An 18274-nucleotide genomic window follows, 5' to 3' on the forward strand; every position below is an offset into this window, starting at 1 on the left:
GGCTCACTTTGGGCATGGTCTCATGTACTATAAGTGCAGTCAAAAAACCTTGAGGGGCCTTTTGTTCTGCTGGATTCGGTTCCAATTCCCAGTGTATGCAGAGAACTGTGGATCGTTACCCTTACTGTAAGTTTATCCCCAAATAAATAAAACTTTGTTATACTCCATTCCAGGCTATTGTGGAACTCTCTGACACAACTACAACTTAGTAGCCGATATTAGTTCAAACTTTGAGAGTCTTGACCTCAAGAAGTTTATTTTAGGCATACTTAAGTAAGTACAACTCAGTGAAACTTTCCTAATTATAAACAACTCAATTCAGTATGTACAATAAAGCTTTAAATACGACTACAACAAAATTCTTTGTTTTTTTTTTTTTTTTTCTTTAACAAAATTCTTTGTAAAGTACATGTGATGTCTTCCATAAAGGTGAGTTCCATGGATTGACTATGTCTTAGTGAGGGTTTCACTTGCTGTGAGAAGATGCCATAAAGCCTAAAAACAATGCTTAACATAGGCAAAACAACCTCATCCTGTCTCCTGCTACAGGCATGCCTTCTATCCCCCACGGACAAAAACATTTGGATTCTTTACTAACAAGCTGAAAATTAGCACTTAATATAGTCAGTAAATATAACAGCATCATTTTGGGTCAGTAGAATTGTGTCCTTATCTCCCAGTGTCTCAGCTTGATGAGTTATAAGTCTTGATGTCTCTCAAATTATCTGCTTCCTCTTCCTCTTGGGATGTTTCCTTTTGATGAGTTTCTCATCTGCCTTCCAGTGTTTCATTTGTGCAGTGGCTCCGGGATACTGTCCTGGTCAGATGCATCATAGTGGGAGCCATATGGGACTTTGTTCGTTTTCTGGAAAGACACAAGCATAAGCTCCAGCATCCTGATGTTAGAAGAACATTGGGCCCTTTCCATTTATTAGTTTCTAGATTTTTCTATTTAAGATATGGTTTAAGTTGTGTCTCCTTTAGAGAAAGATGTTTTGGGGTAGTAGAGGAAGCATTATTCTTTAAAGTGAAAAGATTTAGCTAGCATAGTTAAATGTAACATAGTATTTAGGTGGGTGTTATACCCAATTTTTGTTTTTGAAATTTACCATTTAAGTATTTGATGATGTCATCCCACAATAGCTCAACCCTGTGGATTGTAAGGGATTCCAATAACATGATTAATAATCTACACATTGAAAAATTAGGGACTGAAGAAATGGTTCAGTGGTTAAGAGCACTGACTGCTCTACCAGAGGACATGGGTTCAATTCCCAGCAACCACACGCAGCTCACAACTGTATGTAAATTTAGTTCTAGGGAACCCAACACCCTCACACAGACAGACATGCAGGCAAAATAACAATGCATATAAATGAACATAAATATTATTTTAAAATTGCAAAATTCTTTAAAGCATTTCCTAGTATAAGCAGGACCATTATCAACTTTTAGTCATAATGGGAGTCCTAGAAAGAAAAGGGTACATAATAAATGACTAATAGCATCTGAGGTTATTTTACCCCTGTGAGCAGAAGCAGCAATCATATTAGAAAAAAAATCTACTGTTACATGAACATGCTTTAAGCCTCCAAATTCTGGGATACGAGTAATATCAGGTTTGCCAGATGGCATCCGATTTTAACCCTTGAGGATTAATTGTACTAGCAGATGGCTACAAGGTAAAAGAAGAACAAGAAGGGCAAGCCCTAATGATCTGTTCAGCTTGCTCACAAGGTAAAGAATTGCACCTGCAAAGATTTTGCACTTTGCTGATGAAGTTAATGAGAGTTTTGAGGGGCCTGAAAGGAAAGTATCAGGAGTGCAGAGGCCAGCACAAAGACCTGAGCATTAGCGGGTGTTAATGAACCTGGCCAATTGGAACGAGTGTGAGTTTCTCTTGTAAAAGAGGAGCAGCTTCAGCACAATATGCAGAGTCAGGTAAACTATTCAATCCTGGGAAACATAATTAAACTTAATTGATTACAGTAAGTTCAGACTGTTCAGCTGTACAACAAGGTGGGGGGGGGGCACAATCCTTTTGAGGAGAATATGGAATCTGTATATAACACACAAGCTCCTTGTCCTTTTGAAGAGTGTGGTAGTTTGAATGAAAATGGCTGTATTCCAGAGGCTGCCAGGGTTGGACTTCATGCAGGCAGTCAGACTTGATAGTGTAAGGGTCACTCAGGTGGCACTGGCTGTGAAGGCCTGCGGGGATCATGGAAAGCAGTTGAGGATTGACACTGTGAAAGGGAAGGAGAGGTCATTGGTGAAGGTGCAGTCTCAGTGGCAGTTGAAGGCCCAGGACTGAAGGGGTCATGCAGGGAAGTTAAGGCTTGGCACCATGAAGAGAGCCAGGAGAAGCTATTGGTGAAAGTGCAGCCTCGTTGCAACAGAAGCCCCCAGCAGTTTGGAGATATTAGCATTGTGGCATAACCACCCAAAACAGCAGCAACAGTGGAGTGGAGCCAACCAGAGCCTAGAAGACTCTGTGTGTGCTCTACAGAGGGCAGAGCTGGGTAAGTCACTCAAGTCCTTTGGAAGGGTCCAGAAGATTGTGAGCAATCCCAGATATTAGATACTGAGTTATTTACAACTGAAGTTGCTTTGCTTTGATTTGATTGTGACTATGCCCTAGTTCTTCCCTCTTGAAGTAAGAAAGTATTTCATTCATTTTTTCATTTTATTGAAGCCCATAATTGAGTTTGAATTTTAAGACTTTGGATTTTTAAAGAGATTAACTGTTTCAAAGAGACAATTTTTAAAGTGTTTGAATTTAATTTGTAAGGCACTGGAACTTTTTAAGTTTGTAAAATGTTTTATATGGTGATGTCTTTCTCTTTGTGTAATGTTGGGGATAAGTAAGAAAGGAGAGGCTATGGCTTAACAGTAATATGTTTGTGTGTCAAGCTGACAAGGGGTCAGGTGTGCTGGGTAGTTTATGACAACTTGACATAAGCTAGAGTATTGCAGAATAATTGTTTACACTGTGTAAAGAAGTGTCACTGTTGATTGGCTTAGTAAAGAGCAGAATGGCCAATAGCCAGGCAGGAGGAAATAGGTGGAATTTCCAGGGAGAGAGAGAACTGTAGGAAGAGAGGCAGAGGAATACCAGCAAGATGCAGAGCAAGTCGAACATACTATATGGAGAAGTAATTGAGCCACGTGGCAAAATGTAGGCTAATAAAAACAGGATAATTAAGTTATAAGAGATAGGTAAAAGCCTAAGCTAAAGGCCAAGCTTTCATAATTGATATTAAGTCTCCATGTCATTATTTGGGGGCTAGTGATCTCAAGATAGTCTGACAAGAAAGCTTCTACACTGGAGTTATCTGAAAGGAGGGAGGGAAATTTGATTGAGAAAATTCCTCCATAATATCCAGCTGTGAGGCATTTTCTTAATTAATGATTCAGATGAGGGAGGGCCCAGCCCATTGTGTGTGTGGGGGGGGTGCCATCCCCTAGGCTGGTGGTCCTGGGTTCTATAAGGAAGCAGGCTGAGCAAGTCATGGTGAGCAAGTCAATAAGCAGCACCCCTCCATGGCCTCTGCATTAGCTCCTGCCTCCAAGTTACTGCCCTATCTGAGTTCCTGCCCTGACTTCTTTCAGTGATGAACAGTGATGTCAAAGTGTAAGCCACATAAACCCTTTCTTCCCCAGCTTGCTTTTGGTAATGATGTTTTGTCACAACAATAGAAACCCTAACTAAGATAAGTTTGTTCCAGGGTCTGGGGTATTGCTGTGATAGGCCAGACCACGTTTTTGTTTGGAAGAATACAGACTGTGGGACTGTGCAGTAGGAAAACAACTGAACATTTTAAGTAGGGCTTAATGGGTCATCCTAGTAGAATCATGGAAGACAGTGGTGCTGACAGTGACTTGAACTGTGGGGTCAAAGGTTTCAGAGAAGAAAAAGAATATGTGGTTTTTGGGTTTTGCGCTCTCTCTCTCTCTCTCTCTCTCTCTCTCTCTCTCCCTCTCGTCATGCTCCCAGCCACCCAGGAGTGCTGCATTGATTAAACATGGACATCTTTGATTCTTCACCAAAGTAATTTTCCTGGGTCTTACAACTTAAATGAACCCATTTCTTATTTATACTCTACCACCTGGTGGTACCTTTTTCCAGCTCAGCACATTCATCCTGCTTCTCTCCACGTCCCCTGGTCACTCTGGTCTCCTCCTTTCCCATGTTTTCTTTTTGTCTGAAAGTCCCACCTAACCTCTACCTACTCACAAATTGGCCATTCAGCCCCTTATTAGACCAATGAGAGCAACAAATATCCACAGGGAACAAAAAAACTGTTCCACAGCAACACTGCTCAGCTTGCTCCTTTTCATTATAAATCTTCATTAGAGTACCACTAATAACCACATGGCAGAGTCTATATCGGGTTATTTCGAGATTTCCTCTGCCAAGGAAATTAATTACTAATATTCTTCTCAGCACCACTGTCTTCCATGCTTCTACTAGCGTGGCCTGTTAGGCAGAGCTTAAAGTATTCCACTGCTTTCCTAACACAAAGTAGCAAAGTCCATATTACTCCAAAAAAAAAAGAAAAAATGATCAGACCTATCACAGCAATACCCTAGTCCCTGGTACCAACTTTTGTCTTAGTTAAGGTTTTTATTGCTATGAAGAGACACCATGACCATGGCAACTCTTATAAGGAAGACATTTAATTGGGGTGACTCACAGTTTTAGTGGTTTCAGTCCATTATTATCATCGTGGCAAGCAGCATAGCAGTGTGCAGGCAGACACAACACTGGTGAAGTAGTTAAGGGTGCTTCATCTTGCAGGCAACAGGAAGTTGACTGAGACACTACACCATATCCTGACCATAGGAAACCTCAAACCCTGCCCCCACAGTAACATACTTCCTCCAATAAGGACATACTCACTTCAACAAAGCCATATCTCCCAATAGTGCCACTCACTTTAGGGGTCATTTTCTCTCAAACCACCACAGTTGGAGATCTGAAGAAGTATTTTGCCATCAGAGAGATGCAGAGTTGAGAGTTTTCCCTGCTGGTTTTTAGTCTTGCTTTGGTCATTTCCTTATTATGCTCCCTTCCCTCCCTTTCAGAATGACAAAAGTATATCTTGTGCCACTCTATATTCGAAGTATGTGATCAGCTTTTTGATTTTGATTTTAGAGAGGATTACAGTTAAGAGATTGCCATGAATTTCTGAAGAGACTTTGGACTTTTAAACAACATTGAGACTTTAATAGACTATGGGGACTTAAAGTTAGAGTGAATGAAGTTTTGCATTATATGACTACATGCTTATGGGAACAAGTGAATAGAATGTGGGATGTATTATTGATCATAAATATTCAATATCATTCCCTAAGGAATGAAGATTCTTCCGTTTTGCGCAGACAGGAGCAGACTACATTAAGATGGTCGGCGTGCACCAAGATGGCAGATCAGCCTAGGTTCCAGCTCAGAGTCAAGAACATGAACCATCACTATGCAGATAAAGCTGGCCTCACTCTCCAGCCCCTGTCTCCTGAGGGCTGTAATTGCAGGGCTGTGTCACCAAACCCGTCCTTCAAAAAAACCAATTACATTTTTTAAGTCTAATTTGGGGAGATCCACCCATTGAACAACCAACATGATACTCTACCTTTAACAATGCAAAGAGTCAGGGGAAACGCGTAGGTTACCACTGTATACTCACTCTCCAGCCAGCCCTAGCAACCCAGCACGCCGTGCCCCCGACAGCAGGACAGCTTGCCAAGAGGTCCTCTGACCCAAGGGACACGCCTCCACGGGGCAGTGACATCCAAAAGTGGAGATCAGGCCCTGAACTTGCACAGATAATTTGACAAGTTTTCTGTAATTAAAGAGAGCGATACAGTGACACCCCGTCTCAAATAAAAAACGCCCATCAAGCTGTTTCATGCCCTTAATCCCAGTACTCAAAAGAGCAGAGGCAGGAGGATCTCCATGAGTTCCAGGCCAACCCGCACTACACAGACCCTGACCCTGTCTTTAAAAAAAAAAAAGCAAAGAAAAGAAAAGAAAAAGAAAAAGAAATGTTTTGGGAGCACGGCGAAGACTATTAATGGCAATGAAGTTACACCAGCGGGTAGGTCAAGCGGCTCCCCTGGGAAAGGCACCTCGGAGCCACCCTACAACACCTCACCCAGGCCTCGGGAACGCCCCTTGGCGCCCATGGGCGGGGCAGAGGGAGAAACCAGCGGCGGCGCGCGAGATCGCCACGGTAACTCTCGCGATATTTCGAAGCCAAGCTCGCACGCGGTGTCTGAGAGCTTCAAGCCGGGGCCGGGAGGGCGAGCCGGTGCGGGAGGGAAACGCCCTTTTTCCTGCCGTCGGAAGCCAGCGAGGGAGGGTGGTACCCACTCCCCCAGTCCAGTGTCCTGATGCCCAGCGTCAACGCCAGCCGCAAGGGTCAGGAGAAGCCGCGGGAGATCGTGGACGCGGCGGAAGTGGGTTTCCTTCTTCCCCGGGTCGGGGCTCGCGCTGAGGGAGGGAGTGGGGCGGTCTGGGCGCTCGCTGCCTTGGGAGCCCCCCACCACACTTTACCCGCAGGCCGCGGCGTGGGGTGTCGCGCCGCAGCCCAGTGCTCCCCGAGGGCGCACAGGCCCACGCCTGGGCGCGCGGCCCGAGCAGCCTGGGACTGTTTTTCTTGAGAACCGTGACCTAGGAGAAGTGTGTTGGGGGGGGGGGGGCGGGTAAACATGTGGCGCCCAGTGAACCGGAAGTAGCCCCAGCGGGACTCACACGAGCACGTCCTGCACGTAACGCACCACTCCAGTACCGGGAAATTTTTGATAAAGCACCACTAATCGATATCCTCTCAGCCCTCATAATGTTCTGACAAGTAATGACAGCGCTTTGCAAAGCTGGCTGCCAGTGTATTTAAATGACTTTTCCTTGTGGCAGCTGTGAACACATGTTATCTTAATTTCCTTTTTCAGTGACCTGGTGATAACCCTCAGTGATCTTTAACACTTATCAGAGTTTGAAACCCTCCTTCAAGTTAGGTATATTGTACAAATTTTTAAACCTTAGTCTTTGGCTTCTAAATGTAGGTGGATGAATTCAACATTTGTGGTAACTACATCATAATTCAGAATATCAAGTTAATATTTGATTCTGATGAAATGTGAATACTGAAGAGAAAAGATAACACTCTACTCGCCCTTGGTTCACACACTGCCACCAGGTTTCATTATGTGACAGCGTCTTTTTACTGTGCCCCTGGTGTTATTTCTCCTTAGATGTATGTATTTTACTAATATTCAAAAGTAATTGCTTGGTAAGACCCATAACATGTTTTATTTCGGTATATTTGCAAAGGTGCTTGCTCATATTGAAGAGAGAATTACAACAAGGCAATTAGAAGAACAGAAACTGTTCCAGACAGATCTTTCAAATCTACCTTATAAAACTCTAAAGGAGTTATTCTTGTGTGCTGGTGTGTCTAATCGTATATGTTACCAGTGCACCCTAGTAAGTAGTATAGCTATAAAATGTAGTATAAGGTAGATACTGTGCTTGGGTTCTATAACTGTAAGTAAAAGAACCTTAATATCACTTTAGAGGTAACGTAAGATGAAATGAAGGAGCACGTATCTATGTAGAAGTGTAGTCCGTAGGCTGAACTTAGGCCCCCTGTTCCTGACTTAATAACATAGAACTTGATAACCCTGCCGTCGTCTCAGTCCTGTAGCCTCAGTCTAGACTGTTAGGAGGCTGGGTTTTGGAACTAGGAAGCAAGCGAATTTCCTGATGGTGTTTTACAAAAGCAAAGTTGAAGTTAACGAATACCCAGCAGCTCCAGTTTCTCAGAACTGAACATCTGGTGCTCAGAAACCTTACCCAAAGCATTGGTTCTCTTTGAACATCTCTTCCTGTAATAGGAAGTTAATAAAACTGTAGCACTTCATCCTACTCCCTTCGTGGGGAGAATTTATATCTCTCCTTTGAAGTAGATTAATCTCCTTTTAGAACAAGGTAGTTAAGATGCATTTTATGCATGTATAAATTATATGAGTGCTATTATGCATGATGCATTCATACATATATAATGAATATATAACCAGAAACTGGGTGCTTTTTTGCAGAAAGCACATATACAGGTAAACAAATTCTCATATTTTAAAATGACTTTCAAATTAATGAAATGTTTTTTGAAAATTAATGCAAATTCATTTATAGTTCTAGGTGCTTGTATTTATGTATTAATTAAAGTTATATTGCAAAAATCTTTTTTTTTCTAGGATTATGCCAAAGAGAGATATGGGATATCCTCTATGATACAATCACAAGAAAAACCAGGTTGGTATCTTCCTTCTAATTCTAGGAGAACAATTCATCAAGTTTAAAATAGAATCACCTGAGGCATTGCTCCAAAGGAATAACTTTGAAAAGTTTAAATGTCATTCATAACCCAATAGATACTACACACTCTATAAACGTTGTCAGCTTGGAGTCCTAATCTGCAAAAAATTATATTTCTAATTTTTATTTTTTGAGATAGAGTCTTGTATATTGGTATATTTAGGTGGCCCTGAACTCTTGAGTATAGCTAAGAAAGACCTTTTACTTCTGAACTTCTTCTCTCTTCCTCCGAGGGCTGATTTAGCCAGCGTGCACCACCACTCCCAACCAGATTTTTGTATTTTCAAATATATATTTCAATCCCTCCCCCCAACCCCAGACAGGTTTTCTTTGTAGACCAGGCTGTCCTCGAACTCATAAAGATCCATTTGCCTCTTTCTCCTGAGTCCTGGGATTAAAGGTGTGCACCACTACTGCCTGGCCAGATCCACTTTTAAAACTTCAGACTGCTGGGCTGGAGAGATGGCTCAGAGGTTAAGAGCAGTGACTGCTCTTCCAGAGGTCCTGAGTTCAAGTCCCAGCAACCACATGGTGGCTCACAACCATCTATGAGATCTGGTGCCCTCTTCTGATCTGCAAGTGTACATGCAGACAGAACACTATGTTCATAATAAATAAAATCTTAAAAAAAAAACAACAACAACAAAAAAAAAACTTCAGACTGCTTTGTCTTCTCTCTTTCACAGTGTGTCTTTCCTGGCTTTGCATTGTGGATGCAGAAGTTGGCTTGGTAGATAGTCTACTGTCAGTAGTCCTCCTTCATGCTCTTTGCTTTTGACCTTGAGAACCATAGTGTTTTGCAAACACATTTTCTACGGCTGTATCTTTGCCTTATGAGACTAATATATTTAGAGGAGATAGATAGCATACATTAATAGTTTGATTTTTAGAATGTCCTCAAAGGTATTATTCTCTATTGTTGTTTTTACTTAATACCCAAACTTTCCCCTAATCAAATTAGTATATATTTAAAACAATAAGAATGATTTCTGTGGCCAGGAGGTGGTGGCGCACACCATTAATCCCAGTGCTCCGGAGGCAGACGAAGGTGGATTTCTGTGAGTTCAAAGCCAGCCTGGTCTACAGAGAGAGTTCAAGACAACCAGGACTATACAAAGAAACCCTTTCTGGAAAAACCAAAAAAAGAATGATTTCTGAATGTTATTTCATAGAACTATTTCTACATAATAGACATAATAGTGACTTTGTAACCTTTTCCTGTTTGGGGAACTCTGGCTAGACGTACGATTTTGGTTAATGTTAGGATACATAATGGTTAGAGTTTATCTACTGCCAGTGGGTTCATATACCAACTATGGGAAATAGTATGAGATGCATCAAGCACAATTAGATTAAAGCAATGGTTTTCAACCTTCCTACTGCTGTGACCCTTTAACATAGGGTCCCTCATGTTGTAGAGAGCCCAACCATAAAATTATTTTTGTTGCTACTTCATAACTAATTTTGCTGCTGTTATTAATCATAATGTAAATATCTGAAATACAGAATAATTTGGTATGCAGTCCCTGTGAAAGGTTCGTGACCCACAGATTGAGAACCGCTGGATTAGCGACTAGAGAATCTTCAGTACTTTCTCTATCACTGCTTCCTTTATCACTGCCTCATTCTCTCCTATGAACCCATGCTAGCAGGAAAGGTGGTAACTGCAGCCCTGTGCCTACACTACCTGAGGCAGGGACTTTCAAGAGACTCTCTCAGCATTTATATATTCTAATTATTTACATATTCTAATCTAGATTACTCATTGTCCTGGAGAATGACATATTTACAACATATGACCATTTTCACAGCATGTACACAAATAATTCTGTTAGCTTTGGCCCAGACAGGTGAGGATATAGTGTATTTGGCCATTTAAAGACATTGAAATGCTCACATTGAAATGAAAAGATTTGCAGTGTGCAATTCTATGACTACAGTAGAGACTGAATTAGAAGGAGAATAAAAGAACATATTGTAGTTTAAGCAAGAGACAGTAGTAGCTTGGTTTAAGGTAGTGGCAAAAGTGGTAATGAAGATAGTAGAGAATCATATTTAGGAAGTGCAGTTCATAAAGGGGATAATCCTGCATACATAAAAACATCAAAGAAATTATTAAAGTAATACCAAGTTCTTAAGATAACTATCAGACAAATTATAACCATAAATCTGAATTTAAAATGGCTTTATTATGTATTACAGATAGAGTTTTGGTTCGAGTTAAAGACTTGACAGTAGAAAAGGCTGATGATGTTGTTTGGGTCCGTGCACGAGTTCATACAAGTAGAGCAAAAGGTAAGATTGGCTCAGTGGTTATAGCTCTTTTGCTAAGTATATTAATTTTTTAAAAAAATCTTAGTGTGAGTGAGTGCTTTGCCTGCATCTATGTCTGTGTGTGGATATGTATATGTATGAGTGCAGGTGCCTGCAGAGTCCAGACAAGGGCATTATATCTCCTGGGGCTGGAGTTACAGGCATTTGTGAGCTGCCTAATGTTGGTGCGGGAATGGAACGTGAGTCCTGTGGAAAAGCAGCACATGCTCTGACCTGCTAATCCAGCTGTCTTTCCTGTTCATATATTGTGTTCCTAAAGTTGTAGTTATTTAGATAAGAGAATTAGATTGGAAGAAGAAAGCCAAGTGTTGCGTTACGGTAGTCACAGGCCACGTGTGGCTATTTAAAATTTAATAGCTTTAGCTGGGCAGTGGCTGCACAGGCCTTTCATCTTCGCATTCCAGGAGGCAGAGGCAGGCCAATTTCTAAGTTTGAGGCCAACCTAGTCTTCAGAGACAGTTCTAGAACAGCCAGAGCTACACACAGAAGCCCTGCCTTGGAGGGGGAAGATTAACAGTTTTGTTGTACTAGTTGTATTTTGAGCTCCTTTCCTTTTTGGACAATGCTTTTGGAAGATACAGCATTAACATTAACAGAAATATTAGGATTGTTCAAATCTCAACTATTATGGAATAATGGTCTTCACCTACTTGTCAACATTTTCTAAAAATAGTAATGACATTTATATTTGTTACAACTTTGTAACTTCCCACTTTTCAAATTTAATCATGCCTACAGGTATGTGAAGTAGACAGAATAGACATTGCTAATTCGCTGTATAAAAGAGGAAACTAAGGTTCTGAAGCTGCTTGTCCAGTCTCATAGTGATTGATAGAATATGAACAGAATTGTAAAAGCTAAGACGTCTTTGTCTCATCAGAAGAGCTTATTTAATGTGTCCCATGTTACAACATTTCTTAAAATTGTGTTTTAAAGTGTTTTTTAATTACAGATTAATATATTTAGTCTATTATTTGAAAATTTTTGACATTTTATACCCATGCCTCCCTCTACCATTAATTGAGTAAAGGATAATTAGTGGTAGTTTGTCTATTAAGAGTTTGTATACTCTACTATCAAATTCTTTTTTTTTTTTTTTTGGTTTTTCGAGACAGGGTTTCCCTGTCGTTTCTAGAGCCTGTCCTGGAACTAGCTCTTATAGACCAGGCTGGTCTCTAACTCAGAGATCCGCCTGCCTCTGCCTCCCGAGCGCTGGGATTAAAGGCGTGCGCCACCACCGCCCGGCTACTATCAAATTCTTAAGTAAGTGAATATTGGTGTTGGACTTTGAGAAGTGTACTAATAGTTTTAAGTTTCTAAATAATGTTGATTTGTATTGGTGAAAGTTTGGGCCATTTATTCTACCAAGAAACAATCACATTGTAATTTATTGTCTTTTTTCTCATTAGACTGAAAGCCTACTGTTTGTTTTTTCTCTTTTTAAAAATTGAATTGTTAAAGATTTATGTAATGTGTGTATTTGTATGGGTATGTGCACATGGGTACTGATTACAGGTGTGAGCTATTGTGTCTACCACTTTCTTTTTTATTTTTATTTTTTGGTTTGCTTCTTTGTAGGCAGGGTCTTTCCACGTAGTTCTAGCTACCTGGAACTCTATGTAGACTAGGCTTGCCTTCAACTCACAGAGATCAACCTACTTTGCTAAGATTGAAGATGTTCACCATTATATCTGGTGAATCTTTTAAGATTATTTTATTAAGCTATGTGACATGAGTGCTGGAAACTGAAATCTATTCTTCTGAAAAAAACCAAGTGCTCCTAGCTGCTGAGCCATCTGTCCAGCCCCATGTTTGATTTAGCTAATGGAAAGATGGAGATGCATGCTCATGTAAGTCTGGACTGAGACTTCAGACCTATTCTCCTCCCTGCTTTTAAGATTTTCTCCCATGTCTCTTTGTTTTGTTATTTATTTGGGGTTTTGTTGTTTTGTGGAGGTTTCTTTTCTTTCTAATTTTGTGTCTTTGGGTGCAGGTCTTGGAGGCCAGAAGCAATAGATCTCTAGCTAAAGAGTTACACATAGTTGTGAGTTGCCAGATTTGGATACTGGGAGTGGGACTCAGATTCTTTCATGACACATTCTCGGCAACTGAGCCATCTCTCTAGTTTCTCCATTCAGACTTTAAATATAACAGTGAAGCTGAGAGTGGTGGTGTACATCTGTAATCTCAGTAAAATAGGGATTCCAGTTTGAGGCCAGCCTGGGTATGTAGGTGGTCTCAAAAAAAAGTTTGAGTCTTTTCCTGTGGGAGCAGCCGCGTTGAGAGGAGCATGGCCCTCTCCTCTCCCCGTCATGGCTTGTGCCCGTCCCCTCATATTGGTGTACTCTGAGAAAGGGGAGTCATCTTGCAAGAATGTCACTTTGCCAGCTGTGTTCAAAGCTCCTATTTGACTGGATATTGTGAACTATGTTCACCCCAGCTTGAGGAAAAATAACAGACAGCCCTAAGCCATCAGTGAATTGGCAGGTCATCAGACCAGTGCTGAGTCTTGGGGTACTGGCAGAGCTGTGGCTCGAATTCCAAGAGTTGGAGGTGGTGGTACCCATTGTTCTGGCCAGGGTGCCTTTGGAAATATGTGTTGGGGAGGCCACATGTTTGCACCAACCAAAACCTGGCGTCATTGGCACCACAGAGGGAACACTATTCAAAAGTGATAACACCATCTGTTCTCCCCTGGCTGCCTCAGCCTTACCAGCTTTGGTGATATCTAAAGGTCATTGAGGAAGTTCCTGAATTCCCTTTGGTAGTTGAAGATAAGGTTGAAGGTTACAAGAAAACCAAGGAGGCTGTTCAGATGCTTAAGAAACTTAAAGCTTGGAATGACATCAAAAAGGTCTATGTCTCTCAGAATGAGAGCTGGCTGGCAAAGGCAAAATGAGAAACCAACAACATATCCAGCCCAGGGGGCCCTGCATCATCTATAATGAAGATAATGGTATCATCAAAGCCTTCAGAAACATCCCTGGTATTACTCTGCTTAATGTCCGCAAGCTGAACATTTTGAAACTTGGTCCTGTTGGGCATGTGGGATGTTTCTGCATTTGGACCGAAAGTGCTTTCCAGAAGTTAGATGAGTTGTATGGCACTTGGTGTAAGGTTGCTACCCTCAAGAGTAACTGTAACCTTCCCATGCATGAGATGATGAACACAGACCTTATTAGAATCTTGAAAAGTCCAGACATCCAAAGAGCCCTCTGAGCACCATGCAAGAAAATTCAGTGTAGAGTTTTGAAGAATCCACTGAAGAACCTGAGAATCATGTTGAAGCTGAACCCTTATGCAAAGACTATGCGCAGGAATACCATTCTTCGCCAGGCCAGAAATCACAAACTCCGGGTGAAGAAACTGGAAGCAGCAGCTATAGTAGGAGGCTGTTTGTTTCCCGGTCACCCAGCCTCTCAATATAATCACACAGAAACTATATTATTTAAATCACGGCTTGGCCAATCACTTAAGCGTATTACTAGCTAGCTCTTACATCTGGAATTAACCCATCTCTATTAATCCGTGTATCACCACATGGCTGTAAATTACCAAGAAGTTCCCAGTGGTGGCTACATGGCGTCTACTCTGCCTTTCTTTTCCCAGCATTCAGTTTAGTTTTCCTCACCTAGCTCTACTCTTTTGCCCTATCATAGGCTAAGACAGTTTTGGTTTTTTTTTTTTTTTTTTTTTTTTTTTTTTTTTTTTTAATTGGCCAGTGGTATTCACAACATACAGAGGGGAATCCAACATCAAGCAGCACTGGCTGCCAAATCAGAGAAGGGAGCTGCAGACAAGAAGCCTGCAGAAAGTAAGAAAGAAAAGAAGCCTGTGGATGTCAAGAAGCAGAAGAAGCCTGCAGGACAAAAGGCTGCAGCTACCAAGAAACCAGCAGCTGAGAAAAAGCTCATAGAGAAGAAACTGACTGAAGAAGAGAAAAAGCTTGCTGCTTAATCTATTAAAATCTCTTTCATTCCATAGAGCAAATAGAGACAGTCTATTTGAATAAAAACCTGATCAAAGATAAAAAGTTTAAAATGATATATTATTGAAATTATAAGATAAACCTGATTTTTTTATACTGTATAGCAGTATTTAATTTTATATCATTTACAATATTTTTAAGATTTATTTCTATGTATGTGTTTATGCAAGTTTTGTCTGCTCCTGGCAGGCCAAAAGAAGGCATCAGGTGCTCCCCTCTATCACTGTGCCCTTGAGGTAGGATCTCCATCTCAGCTGGACTAGAAGCTGTCACACCCTAGTCATGCTTCTGTCCACAGTTGGTTTGGTTTGGTTTGGTTTTTTGAGAGAGGGTTTCTCTGTAGCTTTGGAGCCTGTCCTGAAACTAGCTCTTGTAGTTCCAGGACACTCCACAGCTACAGAGAAAAACCCTGTCTCCAAAAACCAAAAAAAAAAAAAAAAAAAAAAAAAGAAGAAGAAGAAGGATGGTATGTGCTGCTCCTGGTTTTCTTACTGTATGTAGGGCAGTGTTTTACAGAATGCTGAACTAAGCAAATTGTGGCCTCGCTGTCGCCACCAGAGCCAAAGAAAGAACAATTGTGTTTGTTAGCACATGGCAAGAGATGGTTTGAGTGAACCATTCTCTGCCAAGACACCAGTACTGACTGCTGTTCTGGGTTTTCAGAATCCTTCTGAGCAGTCTATCTTTAAAGCTGTAGTATTTAGGAACACTAACAGAGAAAACTTGGAGACTATAGCTCTGGAGTTGCATGTAGGCTTGTTGAGTTAATGAAACCTACAAACTTATGGAGTGAGTAATAAGAGTTTTCATTCTTCTATGTGAATAGTAATGTTATGAATGTCTTTGTCATTATGACCTTTCACATATTTAATTTTCTTAACATACATCCTAAGAAATGTATTTATTGAGCCAGGTGTGGTAGCACATGGGAGGCAGAGGCAGGCAGATCTCTGAATTCAAGGCCAGCTGGTCTATAGAGCGAGGTCCAGGACAGCCAGGGCTACATAGTAAGACCCTATCTCACCAAAGAAAAGTATTGACTAGGCAGTGTTTTTAAGCTTTAAAAAAAAATTACAGGGTATATTTGATAGATACAGTTTTCATTATTTTGTTTTTATTTAAGAATTTTAACTAAAATATAATCATATTGTGCCATTGTGAGACCGCCCTTCATTAGTTTTAGTCAAGTTTACTTTCGACCAGCTATAGTGGAATGCTTTGAACTTAACTCTGCCAAGCATTAAATACTCTTTTTTCTTTTAAATTGTCTCATGTGAGAAGTAAATAATGTGTTGGCATCATTTGCTTCAACTTCCGTTACTCTTATGCTTATGAGCATAAATAGTAAATAAAAAAATAATTTAAAAAGTAAATCTTGTTCCTTATATTTATTTTCTTTTTCTTTCATGTTACCTATTTTGAATTATTACCTGGTTTTTTGATGGGGAGGATTTCAATGTTCTTATCTCATAAATCCTTAAGAACTTTATATATTAACCCTATTAACTGTTGTTCAGGTCCCCTAGAACTGGAGTTATATGTGATTTTGAGCTGCCACATGGGTGATGGGGCTCAAACTTGTATTCTTTGGAAAATCAGCCAGTGTTCTTAACTGCTGAGCTGTCTCCAGCCCCTGTTCTATCATTTTAAGGGTAGTTTTTCCTTTATTGTATTATTTAGTACTTATTCCCATTGTTTACTGGTTTTCTTCTTGGAGCATGCTGGGTCCTGAGCATGTTCTGCCAGTGAGGTTCTTTGCCCTGATTTTTTGTTGGTGTTGTTGTTTTTGGTTGTCTGGGGTTTTGTCTGGTTTTGGAGATGGTCTTCTGTAGCCCAGGGTGTCCTTGACCTTGACTGTGGGTTGTCTTGTTCTCCTCCAGAGTTCTGGGATTATTGGTGTGTGCCACCACACCAGCTTTATTCAATTATTCTCCCTTGACTGGATTCCACTTAGAGTCTCTCTGTAACCCCATTCTTACTTCTTAGGCTCTACAGATGTGGCAGCTTCTATGCTGGTGTACTCTAGGATTAGAACAGTGTGTGCTCAGAGACAACTCTCACCACCTCCTTTCAGGTCTGTAGTAGGAGGCCACTTGTTCATTTCCCTGCCGCCCAGACTCCCAAAATAATCACACAGAAACTATATTAATTAAATTACTGCTTGGCCAATCACTTTAAGTGTATTGCTAGCTAGCTCTTAACATCTAGGATTAATGCATTCCCAGTATTTTATATTTTACTACAAGACTCGTGGGTCCCAGCTGGCAGCTTGCATCTTTCCCCTCTGGAGACTGCATGGTGTCTCTAAACTCTGCCTGCCTTCTCCCAGCATTCAGTTTAGTTTTCCCTGCCTAGCTCTACTCTTTTGCCCTATCATAGGCCAAGACAGTTTCTTTATTAACCAGTAGTATTCACAGTGTAGAGGGGAGTCCCACATCACAGGTCTGTGGCCTTTTTGTTTCATTTGTTTGTTTTTGTAGTAGAGGCTTACTTTTTAGGATTGCGTCTAATAAATTAAGGAATTTTTTTTTAAGATATACTTTGTCCTTTGTGATTTCTTTTCAATAGTAGATGTGTCAGATCTTGGGATGTTCGCTTCCTTCTGTGTTAAACTCCTAGACTTTCCCATAGTTTCCTTACTCTGTATGTTGAATGCAACCCCTAGCCCCCCAAGGGTGGCATCTTGAATGTGTTCAGTTTTATTATTAGCCCTGACTTTCCTTCTGTGCCTTGTCTATGATTGCGTAATATTTTTAAAAATGTGTTGTTGTTGTTGTTGTTGTCTTTTTTCTGACCTAGAAAGACTACTCAGTGGATAAAGTGCCTACTACCTAAACACAGGGTCCTGAGTTCAGCTCCATAGAACCACCTTTAAAAGCCAGAGCCTGGCATACATCTGTAACCCCATCACTAGGTGAGGGAGGTGAAGACAGGTGGGTTCCTCCAGGCTTGCTGGACAGTATAGTCAAAACAGCAAACTTCAGGTTCAGAGACTGTCTCAAAAATAAAAGATGAAGGGCCAGCAAGATGACTTAGTGGGTGAGGGTGCTTGCCACTGAGCCTGACAGCCTGAGTTTTTTCCTGGGACTCCACATGATCAAAGTAGGAAACCAACTCTTACAGGTTGTCCTCAGACTTCAGTGTACATACCATGATGCGTGCGTGCATGCATGCGTGCGTGTGTGCGTGCCTGCGTATTAGGGGGTGTTATTGAGGAAAGGCATCATGACATCATCAACCTCTGGCCTCATATGTGTGTCTATGTAGGCAAGTACATAAGCCCACACGTATGTGCATGCTCCTTATACATATTTTTAAAAAATCTTTCTAATTAAGAAAGATTTTATTTAATATTGAAAGGGTTTTTTGTATGTTTGTATGTGGTTCTTTTGTTTCTGAAAGTTTCTGTATGTGTTCCTGACTGTCCTGAAAAAAATCATTATGTAGATAAAGTTGGCTTAACCTCACAGGGCAGGGTGCAGAGATTAAAGGTGTGTACCACCATGCCCAGCCTATAGAAAGATAGGAAGAGCAGAATTCCCTGTAATTTCATTAGTTGTTACTAGCCACATTTT

The 18274-nt window shown here is 40.9% G+C and overlaps 1 protein-coding gene, 1 long non-coding RNA gene and 1 pseudogene across 2 annotated transcripts in view; 2 read left to right on the forward strand and 1 right to left on the reverse strand.

The window, feature by feature from the left end:
• Positions 1 to 414: 414 nt before the first annotated feature.
• On the reverse strand, positions 415 to 6631 carry LOC119827376. The gene is made up of 3 exons (XR_005287653.1): positions 6156 to 6631; positions 4698 to 5843; positions 415 to 865 (listed from the first exon to the last, which is right to left on the reverse strand). It is a non-coding gene; the product is annotated as an uncharacterized LOC119827376 (long non-coding RNA).
• Positions 6234 to 18274, forward strand: part of Dars1 (aspartyl-tRNA synthetase 1) — a 61842-nt gene continuing 49801 nt past the window's right edge. Inside the window, exons 1-3 of the mRNA XM_038349023.2 lie at positions 6234 to 6459; positions 8257 to 8314; positions 10580 to 10672. Coding sequence (XP_038204951.1) covers positions 6394 to 6459; positions 8257 to 8314; positions 10580 to 10672 — 217 coding nt within the window. The 5' untranslated portion in view covers positions 6234 to 6393. The remainder of the gene's footprint in view (positions 6460 to 8256; positions 8315 to 10579; positions 10673 to 18274) is intronic.
• LOC119827375 lies at positions 12988 to 14668 on the forward strand (annotated as a pseudogene).

This window comes from Arvicola amphibius, chromosome 12 (assembly GCF_903992535.2).
Source record: "Arvicola amphibius chromosome 12, mArvAmp1.2, whole genome shotgun sequence".
Taxonomy (NCBI): domain Eukaryota; kingdom Metazoa; phylum Chordata; class Mammalia; order Rodentia; family Cricetidae; genus Arvicola; species Arvicola amphibius.